Source organism: Heliangelus exortis, chromosome 2, assembly GCF_036169615.1.
Source record: "Heliangelus exortis chromosome 2, bHelExo1.hap1, whole genome shotgun sequence".
Classification (NCBI taxonomy): domain Eukaryota; kingdom Metazoa; phylum Chordata; class Aves; order Apodiformes; family Trochilidae; genus Heliangelus; species Heliangelus exortis.
The window spans coordinates 23,214,864-23,228,661 of NC_092423.1; the positions used below are offsets into that span (position 1 = coordinate 23,214,864).

At 38.4% G+C, this 13,798-nt stretch overlaps 1 protein-coding gene across 2 annotated transcripts in view; it reads left to right on the plus strand.

Moving 5' to 3' along the window:
* Window positions 1-13,798, plus strand: part of CDK14 (cyclin dependent kinase 14) — a 306,222-nt gene that overhangs the window by 182,556 nt on the left and 109,868 nt on the right. For both annotated transcript variants that reach the window (XM_071735199.1, XM_071735201.1), the window contains one exon: window positions 2,221-2,314. In XM_071735199.1, coding sequence (XP_071591300.1) covers window positions 2,221-2,314 — 94 coding nt within the window. The remainder of the gene's footprint in view (window positions 1-2,220; window positions 2,315-13,798) is intronic.

Sequence of the window (13,798 nt, forward strand, 5' to 3'; positions counted from 1 at the left end):
TGCTATCTGAAGTTTTCATAGAATCATAGAAAGTTAGGGGTTGGAAGGGACCTTGAAAGATCATCGAGTCCAAACCCCCCTGCCAGAGCAGGGTCACCAGGGAAGGGTCACATCTCCAGGGAAGGAGACTCCACAACCTCCCTGGGCAGCCTGTGCCAGTGCTCTGTCACCCTCACAGTGAAAAAATTCTTCCTTATATTTATACAGAACTGCCTGTGCTCCAGTTTATAACCATTGCCCCGTGTCCTATTGTTAGTGAGTGAGAAAAGCTTGACCCCATCTTCCTGGCACTCACCCCTTACAGATTTATAAACATCAATGAGGTCACCCCTCATTCTCCTCTTCTCCAAGCTGAAGAGCCCCAGCTCCCTCAGTCTTTCCTCTTATGGGAGAAGTTCCACTCCCTTCATCATCTTGGTCACTCTGCGCTGGACTCTTTAAAGCAGTTCCTGGTCCTTCTGGAACTGCAGGGCCCAGAACTGGACCAAGGAAGGAGAACCTCTCTTGACCTCCTGCCACCCCCCTTCTTAGGAACCCCAGGATGCCATTGGCCTTCTTGGCCACAAGGCCACATTGCTGGCTCATAGTCATCCTTCCATCCACCAGCAACGCCAGGTCCCTTTCCCCTGTGCTGCTCTCCAGCAGCTCAGTCCCCAGCCTACACTGGTACCTGGGTTTGTTCTTTCCCAGATGCAAGACTTTACACTGGCCTTTGTTTAATACATTAAATTTCTCCCTACACAACTTTCCAGCCTGTCTAGGTCAACTCCACGTTTTCTCCACTTCTCAATGCCTAAGGAGAAACTTTGCTTAATATACCCCTGCTTTGGGGCATAAAATTAGAAAATAGTGATGTGGTTAATTTTCTTCTTCAGGAAAATTGACTATCAACCCTTATTGTCCTGGAACATAAAATTATTCCATTTTTCAGTAGTGGTCAAAGCCTTCAGAGATGAATAAAGCATGGGCTGTCTGCTTATAGTCTCAGTCAAGTGGTATCGATAAATACTCATCCCCAGCCCTAATGAAAATATGCAATCTATTTTCATTAAGTTGCTTTGTTCTACAACCACTTCCTCACCAATATATGCACACATATTCCTAAAATTAAATACTATTTTCTGAATGCATCATCACGACACATAAGCAATGAAAAGGTATCTAATTACTGCGTTCCAAATAATTTACTTCTGCAAACTAAGTTAAATTAGAGGTTATTGCTTCGATTTTCTGACGCAAAAGCACAACTAACGATTTCAGGGAGAGATGAAAGTGTAGTTAGATATTCAAATTCTCATTTCATTTATGTATATATATATTTTTAGATTATTGAACTGGCACTGGTTTGGAGTGAAGGGGTTTTTGTGTGTGCTTACTTACATAGCATGGTTTTACAGCAAATGTAGGTGTTTGCATGTGGAAATTGTAGACTACTTTTTTCCTCCTGTTTTCCCAGTATTCTTGCCAGAGGCTTAATTGAATGGGATGAGGAGGATTCCCATGAGGAACCTTTTGCAAGAGACCAGGGACAGGAGCTGTAATGAGGTGGCTGCCACAGCAGCAGGGGGAGGAAGCCCGCCACTGTTCAGCCCATCACAGCACCTTTCAGATGGAGTTTTTGAGGGATGGAGTCAGCAGCTCCCCAGAGCTGTGGACTTTGGTTTTCCTTCTTTTTCTAAGAGGGGAGAAGAAAGCCCAAGCAAGCCCATCCCAAAAATCATCTGCATTTGGACAGCAGCTTAGTTCAGTAGCTGTGAGCAGCCACATGGCTGCTCATGGAGGAGAATCCCAGATTCTCCTCCAATGCCAAACCCTTCCAGTGTGCCTCCATGCTGCAGTCCTGTATGCAGTCAGCATCTCCTAAGACTACTCTCTCACTGCTATTCCCACACACCCAGAATTTATTTGGGAGCATGAGCATAAGTATGCTGCTCAGGAAGCACTCATACAAATACAGAGCAGCTGTCATGCCTTTATTGGTCTCTATATCTATCATCCAAATTTCTGCACCTTCTACACTTGCCTTCAAGCACCTGAGAAATATTCAAATGTATATATTGGTTTTAGTAAATGCATGTGCTTGTCCTTCAGGATGATATTGATTTAAAAAAAAATAAAAGTAAAATAGTGGTGATAGATACATAAGTATTCTTGCTGGGTATTTGATGTATATGAAATCTTCCTGATGTTGCGTACTTTGTTTGTTTGTTTCCTCTGCAGGGGAGTGGGTTGTATCTTTGTAGAAATGATTCAAGGGGTTGCTGCTTTTCCAGGAATGAAAGACATTCAAGATCAACTTGAAAGGATATTTCTGGTGAGTTCTTTATTCCTGAAGTAATTTTCCTGGGACAAAAAAGGATTGATTGATATATGTTCACATATTTCTTTTTGTCAGGCATTAAACAACTTTTCTTGACTCCCCAGTAAAGAGTTTCATTTATTCCAGTGCTGCCTGGGAGCTGTGCTGTTGTGGACTGAGTTTATTCAGGGAATACACTGCTCACCCAGATACTAGCCAAAGGGCCTCCTGATACTGTGGGCTAACTACAGTTTTGCTGTTTGGTTCTGAAAATAAATTTAGAAGGGCAGGATGAGCTAAGATTTGTTAGTAGCCATTTATTTCAAATGCGGAGAATTTATTTGGGATTCTCTTTTGGCCCCTGGGGAGGGAAATAAAGTCTTTCATAATGTGTTATAAAACTTACATGGTTCATTTTATTCAGACTTGTATTTTTTGCTGGGGCATCAGGAAATTTAGCAAATGCTTGTAGGAGCCGCTCAGAAAAAAAGGCTCTCTCTAGAACAAGACCTTATTTGACTGTAATATAATAATCTCTCATTTTCTGTAAAATATTTTGTTATTCTGCTCTCTTGGATAATACTGTGAAAATTCTGTGCTGTGGAAGAGTATCTGCTCCAACATACTGAAGGAGTAGCAGTTCTGAGCAGTTTCTGTGATGTGTCTAATTGCTTCATTTGTTCTCCAGATTGTATATTTTAAGCTAGCAACTTCTGGGCCAGTTTTAGAGGTTTGCTTTCCTAAATTATTATGCTTCTCATTTATTGGGATGAAATTTCTTCCTTATTTATAGAACATGACATTTTGAAAACAATAAATTACTCCTTGGGGATTCATCATATGTATTGTGGTAAAATTTTAGTGGTTTTGCTATAGAAATTAAGTAGAATTCTAACAGCAGAAATCAGTGCTTGCATTAACAGGAACTGATAGTGATAGGTATCTCGGATAAACCTTTTTTTGTATACCTTTTGTAAGTCTTTTTTATATTCCCATTTTCTTTTCCCTATCCTTACAATTATTTATGTGTTAAAATGCCAAGATAAATACAGCCCAGGAAGAGTTTTGAGGTCTGCCAGTGTTTAAAAATTATGTTCTGAAACTGCAGCTGCAAATATCAAGAACAGCATTGAAGCAAGGGATAATTTATTGATAATGTTTCTTTAACTTCATCTTTTACAAACCTTCAAATAAAAAGACAAGATTTTGGACAGGGTAGTTCTATGATCTGTTGTAAATCAGAGTTAATTTTTAAATCCCAGTTAATTAGGCTTTCTAATTGAAGTGTTTAGCTACCCTTAGCTGAATAGTTTCAGTGCATGCCTTCCTAATGTACTTTAAGCATCATTAAGAATTTAACTTATCTATTTGAAAGTTATAAAACAAAGGATTATTCTTGTTTGGTTTTGTATTTGAACAGAAGGATTAAATTCATTCATTCTCCAGTGAATCATGGATAGTGTGGTAGTTAATAGTGCTGAAGTGCAAAATTAATCAGGTTGTTACACCAGATAACTAATACAGTTAAGTCCCACACAGCGAGCACTTACACAGCTGTGAAAGAAACAGATCAACCAATAACAGACTTTTCCACAAAGCCTTCCAATAGTTCACGTTTTCAGCATCCAACAGTGAAGGGTTTCTTGTAACTTCTGAAAGTGGTGTAAGGTACAGTGCACCTTCACACTCATCCTTCTGATCTATAATCCTCTTCTGAAATACACGACTTGCAGCAATGGATGTAGTAATCTGTATTATATCTGTTGCCCTTGTTATAAGTCACAACTACACATCCGTAGCTCTGAGCCCTGGGGGACACCACTCCTGACTGGCCACCAACTGGATTTAACTCCATTGACCACAACTCTTTGGGCCCTGCCATCCAGCCAGTGTTTAACCCAGCAGAGTATATGCCCATCCAAGCCATGGGCAGCCAGCTTTTCTTGAGGATGCTATGGGGAAAGTGTCAAAGGCTTTACTGAAATCCAGGTGGACAAGTTGTCAAGTGGAAGTCAGAGAGATTCTCTAAATGCTTTTCTATATCTCTGCCATTGGCATTTTTCACATATCTACATAGCAAGAGTAAATGGAGCCCAGAACACCCCATGTTTCTTCTGTAATATGACTGATGTTTATTTATGCTTAATAGTGGCTTAAATAAGTGATTGTATATAATAGATTAAGAACAGAGACTGAGCTTTCAGGTTCGTTTAAGAACTTTTCTCTTTTAAGCTTGTTTCCTGACTTTTATTGCTTTCAACATTTGTGGAGTTTTAAATGGTAATATACATCAATTCTGTTACAGCAACTGTTTGTAATAAGTTTTCTCAGGTTCTGTTTTTGTGATAGGCCTCAATAAAATAGCAAGAGTTTATAAAGCAGAATCAGAATTAGACCAAAACTTAGAGATGTGCCACTTTATATGAGGTTTCTGAGAGCCAATAGAGATCAAAGTGAATTTTCCTCCGAGGTTCCAAAACCTTCCTGATAAGGGAGTAATCTGTACTTTGGCTGAACTTTAGTCTTGGTGCCAACTACACTGAAAATTACATTTCACTGCAAGAATAATGTAGATAGAGTTCTTCTGATGGTTCATAGAACTCTGTACAGGCAGGACAACAGCATTTAAGTGCTGTTTTATCTGTAAATGGGCATTCATCTGCAAATATGGTTGGGGGAGTGTGTGTGCTGCTGCAGGTAACACGGCCCAGCAGGAGTGGGAGCTTGCAGGAAGAAGCTCTGTCTTTCCTGACATGCATATTGCAAGAAGCTAAGGATTCCTCTGTGGTACTGGATGCTATTGCTATGTTGGGTGCCATAATGCACAGTATTAAAAAGTAATTAGAAGGAAACAATACCCATTTGTTGAGCCCAGCAGCCTGGTATGACAAAGAGTAACACCAGAAACACCAGCTTTCTGCATGGAGCTGAATAGCAAAGACCAGTGAGAGTTTGCTATTTCAGATAGCTATGGAAAATGGTATTGTCCTTTTAAATGTGGAAGGAAGGGTTACTTCTGTTGCTGAAGATAAATAGGCTTGCAGTATTTTGTCATATATCTCTATATACACACGCATATGTATATATGACTACACACCTGAAGTATCTTGTATCATATAATAGTTTCCTCCATGACTCTAATGTTAACAGGCATTTCTGAAGCTGTGAGGCTTTCTCCCTGTGGTTCTGCTTCTGAAGGTTTTCTTCATGTCACTGAGACATCCTCGAAAGCCTGAAATAATGCATTTTAACAGGCTTCACTTTCATTTAAGGTTATATAGACCCAAAGGAACTGTGCTTTCTGGTACATTGTGTTAACAACATCTTTTGGAAAACTAGCAATGTTAAACCCAAGGGAGGAGTACTTTCAAATACTGGGTTTTGAAGTTCCCCTGTGTAATGAGGTTTTTAGTCAAATTTATTGGTCTTTTATTCCTAATTCATTATTCAATACATGTTTTTCTGTCACTTGATAGGTATCTTGGCTCTGAAATACAGCTTGCTCATCTGTGATGAAATAGATGTATTTGGGAGGATGGTCCTGAGCTGAAATTTTATTTTGTGTAGGCATAGTAACTATTGGTGCCTTGTATTTGGCATATAATTAATGAATTAATGAACCAGATAATTGTTCTGGTTGGAGAGAAAGTTTCATCTTTGTAAAACAGATAGCTCTTTCTTAGAAGGGAAAAGTTTTATATGAACAGCTTGTGTTTTCCTCCCATCTCTCTCCATTTTCCTCCCACCAATGACTTCATGAGGAAAATAAGGAGTTTTTTTAATTCTAATTAAGTAGAAACCTGACTGCTGAGTTTTATCTTCTATAACACAGCTTGTAAGTAGAATCAGAGAAGTGCAGTGGGTTATATCCTGCTAATGAGTTTACCTCTGCTTTACTATATTACAGCAATATGGAAAATATTTCACTTCTCTTCAGCACCACTGAAATTAATTAAATAAATAGTAGGCTTCTCTACCTGTGAGTCTTCTCTTTGATGTTGTTAGCAAATATTCAGTATTTTACTGCAGTTGCCTGCTGGCTTTGTACTGATACCACTTTTACAAGATTCCTTTCTGGACTTTGTCCTGTGCCATACTTCAAATGAAATTAATTCTAAACTAGGAGAGTACTAGAATTAATCTTTAAAAGAATTTTTGAAAAACAAAGTAAATTTTCTGTGTATTCCTGCTTTGTAAAGGATTTTAGATTTTTTAAGAGTTCTTTTTAAGGAGTTGCAAGTCTTTTTTAGCTGACTACACCATATTGTCTTCATTATCACTACACATGTAATTTTTTCCCTTGGTATTTGGTGCTAATGGGTGTTTACCTCTTACAGACAACCCCTGCCCTCACCATGTCTGAATAGTCTGTGCTGTTCTTTGCCTTATATCAATAAACCCATATGATATTAGGCAAGCAGAATAGGCCTAGATTTTAACAATAGTGATCTTGTAAAAATGTAGGAAATTTCATTGAGGAATATTGCCTATATGTGTCAGGAAAGGAGGCTTTAAATAATATTTTTTATATCTTGCACTGTTAACATTTCTTTTAGAAAAGAGGACACAACCTCCTGTTCATCCTTGTTTGAATTCATAAAAATACCTCCCAGTATATGATGGACACTTGCCAGGGGAACTACCAGCTGGTAGCAGGAGGGAGGAGGAGAAGAGGAAATAATAAATGAAAGTGTAACCCCATCCTTGACTTTCAAGGGCTGGCTGGATGTCAGCACACAACCTGATGCACACAGGTGTCATCTGTTTGTGAGAAGATGTTCCCATCCATCTGGCTAATTCTGAGCAAAACCCTGACTGTGGCTGGGATTACAAGAGTTTGGCTTATTGTCAGCTTTGTAGTGTGAAACACAGAGTAATTGGCTATCAGAAAAAGAAAACAAATTAAGACGTGGGTCAGTGGAAAACAATGGCTTTGTGGTTTTCTTTGGAATTTGAATGTTTCTTTAGTGTCTGCTATATTTCAGTTCCTGAATGAGAAATGAGCTATAATTATAAAGAAGCATTGTGTCTTTGCAAGGCTCTTGCCTTGGAGAGGGTGGTTACAGGAAATGCATTGAAAAAAATGTGCTGTGACTGAACTGCTGTAAATCAGTGCAAGCTCTGCTTGCTTATCCTGGTGTGCAGAACCCTTCCTTGTTTGCCCCATATGCCACAGAAATATTTTTTTTTCCCATGTAAAATCTCTCTCTATACAGGTTGTGTCCACATGTATTATGGAGCTGTAATCACAGACATTTTTGCCAGACTGAACAGAAATGCAGTTGCAAGCAATTCATGCATATTACAAATAGAGCTGAAGCCCATTCTGAATGAAAGTGTTGATCTGGTATCAAAAACTAATGCTGCAAGATAATATTGTGCCACAGAAGAGCACAGGCCCATTTGTAAACCTGTTGTGATATGCTGGCTTTGTTTACTAGGGAAGTTAATAAGTGGTCAGACATCATATGCTTTCTCTATTTTTGCTCATATTGCTTTTTCTAGCCATTTCATAAATAAAGGCAAAATATTTAGTACACCTGAGTCTTCCCTTTTGCCTTTCATCTTTTACTTGTTCTGAATTCCACACCACATGCTAAAACCGAGTTTTCTGAAGAGCGTCTTAATTGCCAAAATTGTTGTTTATAATCTGTAGCTCAAGTTAGAATATTCTTAAAGTTGAAAATGTCTAAAAATCAGTGTAAGGTAGTTTTAGAGGATTCTTTTGAGGGACAGGTTATTAGAATTGAAGGTGGATGTGCTGTACTTGGGTGCACTTGTTTCCTAAAAGACTTCTTTTTCCCTCCTAAGGACTGGTAGAAGTATACAGCTTTTTCTGTCATGTTATCTGGGGGAAACATCCCATTCAGCCCATGCACATGCTTGAGTTACCATTTGCAATAGACCTCATTTGAATAAAGTTAGACTTCAATACCTGTTTTAGTATTTCCTGACTCAAGGCCCTAGATTAGATACTAATTTAACAAGGTGCTGAGTACTTGCCACAAGACTGGGTCTTTTCAGCTATCACTGCCATTTACATAACCTGCTGATCCTCAGTATCTTTCAATAAGCTAAATGTAAATTTTCAGATAAGCTTTGAGATTTCAAGAGGTTTCAGGTTCTTAAGGGCTAATGTTAATCCACCTTGTTTAGGACAGCTGCTTTTCTAGTTCATTAAATGGTTATGATTAAAATATTTAGGAATTAATTTTACATATGTTGAAAACTTTGTATAAACTCATCTGTGTTTTATATATGCATGTTTAAATGTTACACAATTTCTGTGTGTCCACTATTTGTGTGCTGCCATTATTTATGTGACACAGACAAAGAAAAGAAACCAGAAGGAATGCATCTCCCCTGAATTTTTTTAATTCTCTTTGGGTTTCTTATTATTATTGTCTTTTTATTATAAGAGAAAAGTAATTAAGAGGAAAAAAGCTGCATTAGATTGAAATTGAATTGAAAAGCAATGGGCAAAATATGTATAAATATGTAGGAAATGGAAAGAAAAAGGGCTATAGAATTGGCATGTATTCTGTTTCCTAGAAAGATGTCCAGAAAAAGAGGTCACATACAGGGACTGAGAGTAGATGAATTAGCTGACTAGGATCTTAATGCAGTAGGTATTTTCAATTGCTTGAGCGTGAAATAAATAAAACAAGTTTTGAAGTATATGATATTATATTTCATTCTTTTAGCTTTGTTTGGTTTTTCCCCATTCTTCTGCCAGTTACAGAAAGAAAAATGTCCCGTGTTCACTATTTGTCTTTTGAGAATGTGTATATATCACAGTGTAGTAGTATTTGTGGCAATTAGGGCCTGTTTCCAATACATTGGAGAGAGCTAATGAGTTTTGTTAAAAAATAATGAGAGTTTTTCATGGTGCTTTTTTGGGGCACACTGTGATCCCAATGGCCATGGTCTAAACGCTCAACTTTGTCAGTGATGGAGCAGAACAGCATAAGGTAAATTCTTAACAGAGAGTGTAGTTATGGTGCAATGGGTTTGTTCTCACTTGAATACGATTGCCCTGATAATGATTGCATCCAGAGGAGAAATTGAAGGAAAATTTTTAGGTTTCTACTTATTGCATTGAAAGTTTATGGTTTGGTTTCTGTATCTCTTGGTGGGTGAGAAATCAGTTGCTCTGTGGATTTTTAGACTTTGCTGTGTCATAAAGAGGAATTTATGTTTTTACAATAACTGCTCAATTCCTTTTAAAGTTATTTTTAAATATTCTGTAGCTATTTCCCTTCCTCAAAAGGGAATGATTTGCATTGTAACTCATATTAATCTTAGAACATATTACATTTGTGAGTTTTCTCCCTCAGTAGCCTGAATGTAATTGTTTTATAATAGCTGGCAATTGTTTTTCCTAGGAGAAAAAGAAAACTTGTATAAAGTTTGTATTGCTGAACTGACCCTTCAATAAAATCAGAGGGAATACAGTCAGGGATTTTGTCAATCTGTTTGTTATCCTTCCTGCCTGATCTCAGTGTGCATTCATACAACTTGCCCTAATTGCCTAAAAAGAGGCCTTGGTAATTTGGATGTTGGAGATCCTGGACATTTTGGTATTGTCTGCTTTAGTCTGATGGCTGGTAGATTTGATTAATAACATTGCTATGCTGCTGGGCTGTCTGGATAGATTGTGTTAGTATTGGTCTTTCCTCTTGAAAAAGGAGGAGTAGAGATGAGATCCTGCTGACCTCACTGCATTATACCAGTTTAGCAACTGCTCAGCAATTCAGAGCAGGGTAATAACTGCAACCAGGGAAAATCTTCTTGGTTGTTTTATGCAGCTTTTGACCCCTGCAGTACCCTATTCCATTAAAAAAAATAATTATCAGATCAGTGAATGTAGCTGAAAACTAAGGATGGTGAAACACCCGTTTCTTACTAAAGTTATCTCTTCTTTGGGCTTCATTTACTTTCAGTAAAACGCACATTCATTGTACCTTCCTACCACTTTTGCTTTATGTTATCTTATTCTTCCCAATGCTTATCATGGTTTTGTTGCTTTTGTTTAATGATAACATTATGCTGCTCATCTGCATTCCTCCCATAGTCCAGGAGATCAGCCATGCCTGCACTGTTTAGAAGTCGATTTTTCTCTCTGATAACTTGCTTACTCTTGTTTCATTGATATAACATCTCCCTTTCTAGTAATTTAGTGAGATCTTTAAAATTTAACACTGAAATGTTATGATTTGCCTTGTAATAGTAGCATTGCTCATGTTAAAGAACTAATGGAGTAATTTTACTGTTCTTGTACCAGATTCCACATCATCTTTTCAGCCTTTGTGCTGTCAGTATTTCAGGCCATGCATTTCTGTGGATCTTAATGTACTGGAAGTGGAGGATAAGAAACTGTTCTTTCTCATCTTTTCCATCATTATTGATTACTAATGGTACTGAAGCTCTTCATCACGTGTCTATACATTATCCGTTTTCCCCTCTGTTTTTTGTTTGGTTGTTTGGTTGGTTTGGTTTTGGTTGGTTGGTTGGTTAGTTTGTTTTGTTTTTCTGAAAAAGAGTGGGCCTGATTTGCAGGAGTTAAGCTGGTTCAGCCTTCTGAGGGCTGGCTTTTGTTCATTCACACTTTGTCCCTGGTTGTTTCAGTGCAAGCCTCCAGAATTCTTTTTGGAGCTGTAGGCCGTATGTTCTCCAAATCCTTCCCAGTCTTCCCAGCTCCTTTCTCCAGTGAGCAGAGAGGAACAGTTCCAGCAGCTGCAAGAAAGTACTTCTCTTCTGCCTAAACATGAATCTGCAGAGAGCAAGGGCTGCCTCTGCAGCTGCCCTGCTTGTGGCTTAGAGCAAGTTTGAATGGAGACAGGAGATGACTACATCCTAATCCCTCATGCCTGGTGTTTTTGAGAACTCAGAATTCACAGGCAAAGTTACTGAGTGCATTTTACTAATGTAAAAACAGACAAACGGGTTCACGGAAGCTGGGTATGCAGCTGCCTCTTCCAGTTGAGTGACATTATTTATACCTTCCTTTAAATAACCAAAATGAAGTCTTAGACCACCTGCCAGCTGATTGTTAAAGCCACAGCTGCTACATGAGCAATAAATGGTTAAATTGCATAATTTCCAATTTTTAGAAAATTTGAGTCCCAAATTTGGGACTCTTTAAAAAATAACTTCTGCATTTTGGCATGTACCTCATGGTGTCAGGGAAATGAACCCACCCCTCTCACTGGACTTTCAAGGAAATGGATAAAGCAGGTGTCATGAAAATGGGTAGATGGTCTAGTGAAGAATTCACTGGAAACCTCCAAAGTGCTCTGGAATGAGGCGTGAAGTAGTAGAGGATAAGGGTTCTATTCAGCCACAGCCTCCTCATTGATCTCACTGTCTGGATGAGAACAAGTATCTCTCAGGGATTCTGCCCTGACCCCACTTAAGTCTCAGCTGCTTTTACAGGCAGTGTCGCTCCATCAGAAGTAGGTTGACATTTCCCCCATTTTTAGGAAAAAAACTATTTCTGTATTAGGGACTTCCCTTTTTCAATCTGCCTGCTCGTTCTGTTCTTATGATTCAGAAGGATAGTCAGAAAGATAAAACTCTTGCTTTTATAGCAGCAAAATACTGCTGTTTGGAATGAAAACACCAAGCATCATGCTGTGGTTTGTCGTAGGAGGCACACTTGAAAATTAATCACTTAAAATGGATTTTTGGTGATAAGGTCAGGCACTTTTAAAAGTTATTTGATTTGGGAATTCTGTTCAGTGTAGGAATCAGCAGGAATGTAGACATCCAAGAAGAGTGCTCTCATAACCACCACATATACCCAACATAATTGGAGCTCATTATTAACAGACTTACCATTTCAGAAATATTGTAACACCTGGACCTGCACATTCTTCAAATGGCAGCCTAACAGGCTGCCTTCATTTATTGCAAACTGAACAAATGGTTGCTTGAAAAAACTTGACAAAATACCCACTGCTTTGCTGGGCTCCATGTGGCTGCATGAGTCTATTCAAAATTGAGATTATTTCAAGATCAAGACCCTAGTTGGCAAAACAAGGAATTGGCAAACTTCTGGATCATTTGATCGGATTCTAGTATCATGCTGTTCTGTGATACTGAGCACCAGGCTTAAATTTAGGTCTTGGTATATTTTACCACCCCAGGATTTTTAGATGACAAAAAGAATTTTCATAATATTATCTTTTTTTTTTTTTTTTTTTTTTTTCCCCCCAGACAATGAGCTCAGTTAGAGCTCAGTGAGCTCAGAGCAGCTCAGTTAGCCCAGCTGTAATATTCTATCTGCCTTCATACAACAGCTTTCCCCTCCACTGCAAGTGTATTTTTGTCACATAAGCAGCACATGAGCTTCTATTGTGCCATGTGTATGCTGTTCCTTGTGCATAAGGAATTGCAAGTCCTGGTGTGGTGTCATATCAAAGCACACTCATTCCTCCAATGTGTTGTGACTGGGCACCAGGCCAGAGACAAAGGGTTTCCAATATCTGAGAAGTACAGTATGCTTCACTGCTTTGGAGTGGGGTTTTGCTCTGGGAAGGCATTTATATTTTTTTCTAAGAAAACCATTGGGTCAGGTCCATCTGTGTAGATGACCCTTATTGAGAATGTGTGTGATCCCAGATGTGCAATTTTTTTCAAGTAAGTGTCGTTAAACAGTGTTATATTGGAGAATAATTTTATTTTAAACAAAAATATTTTCCTTGCTGTTTTTGTGATGATTCTGTTATAAGATGCATAAATTTGGTCCGTTAATTATTCAAATAAGCTCTCCAGCTGAATGGCAGCTTTAAGCCCTTAAGTATCGTGATGCAATGGTGTAGCTTTACCCGTTCCAATGAGATTGGACACTGTGACACTTGGTAGGAATTCATGTGTGTTAACTGAGCTGGTTTTACGGTCTGCAAAAAGACCTTAAAGCCAGCTTTATGATCCAAAAGCAGCATTGCTTTTCTGATAAGCCAAGGCTTAAAAAAAAAAAACAACCCTGTGTAGTACATACCTGGAATTCAAATGAGCCAGCTGCTGAGCCAGCACAGCAGGGCTCGTGGAAGTACATTTCATAAAAGCCTCTCATGGGCTTTTTGCTTTTTTTCCCCTCCCTTTTCCAGTTTATAGAAAAAAGGGAGTAAAAAAAACCTGAAATAAATCTTTAAAGAGCATATTTAGAAGAGGGCTGTCTGTTTGGGAGGGTTATTCCAAAGGCTTTACAACATAAACAGGATAAAAAATTCGAAATGCAGAGTATATGCCTTTCTGTACAGAGTAAATCAGAGCAGATTTTAAAGGATACATAAACAAGCATGACTTGACAGCCAGGGGGTCCTTTTAACAGAAAATTGCTATCTTCTTTCTCCTTTGCAGTGAAGACAAACATTCTGTGTGTTCCAAAATGCTGAGCGACCTTCCAGCACAGAAATCATCATCAGTTGTTTCCTCATATCTATTAACACCAAGATCTTCCTTGGTGAAATCATTCCTTCTCTGTAACCTTACTCA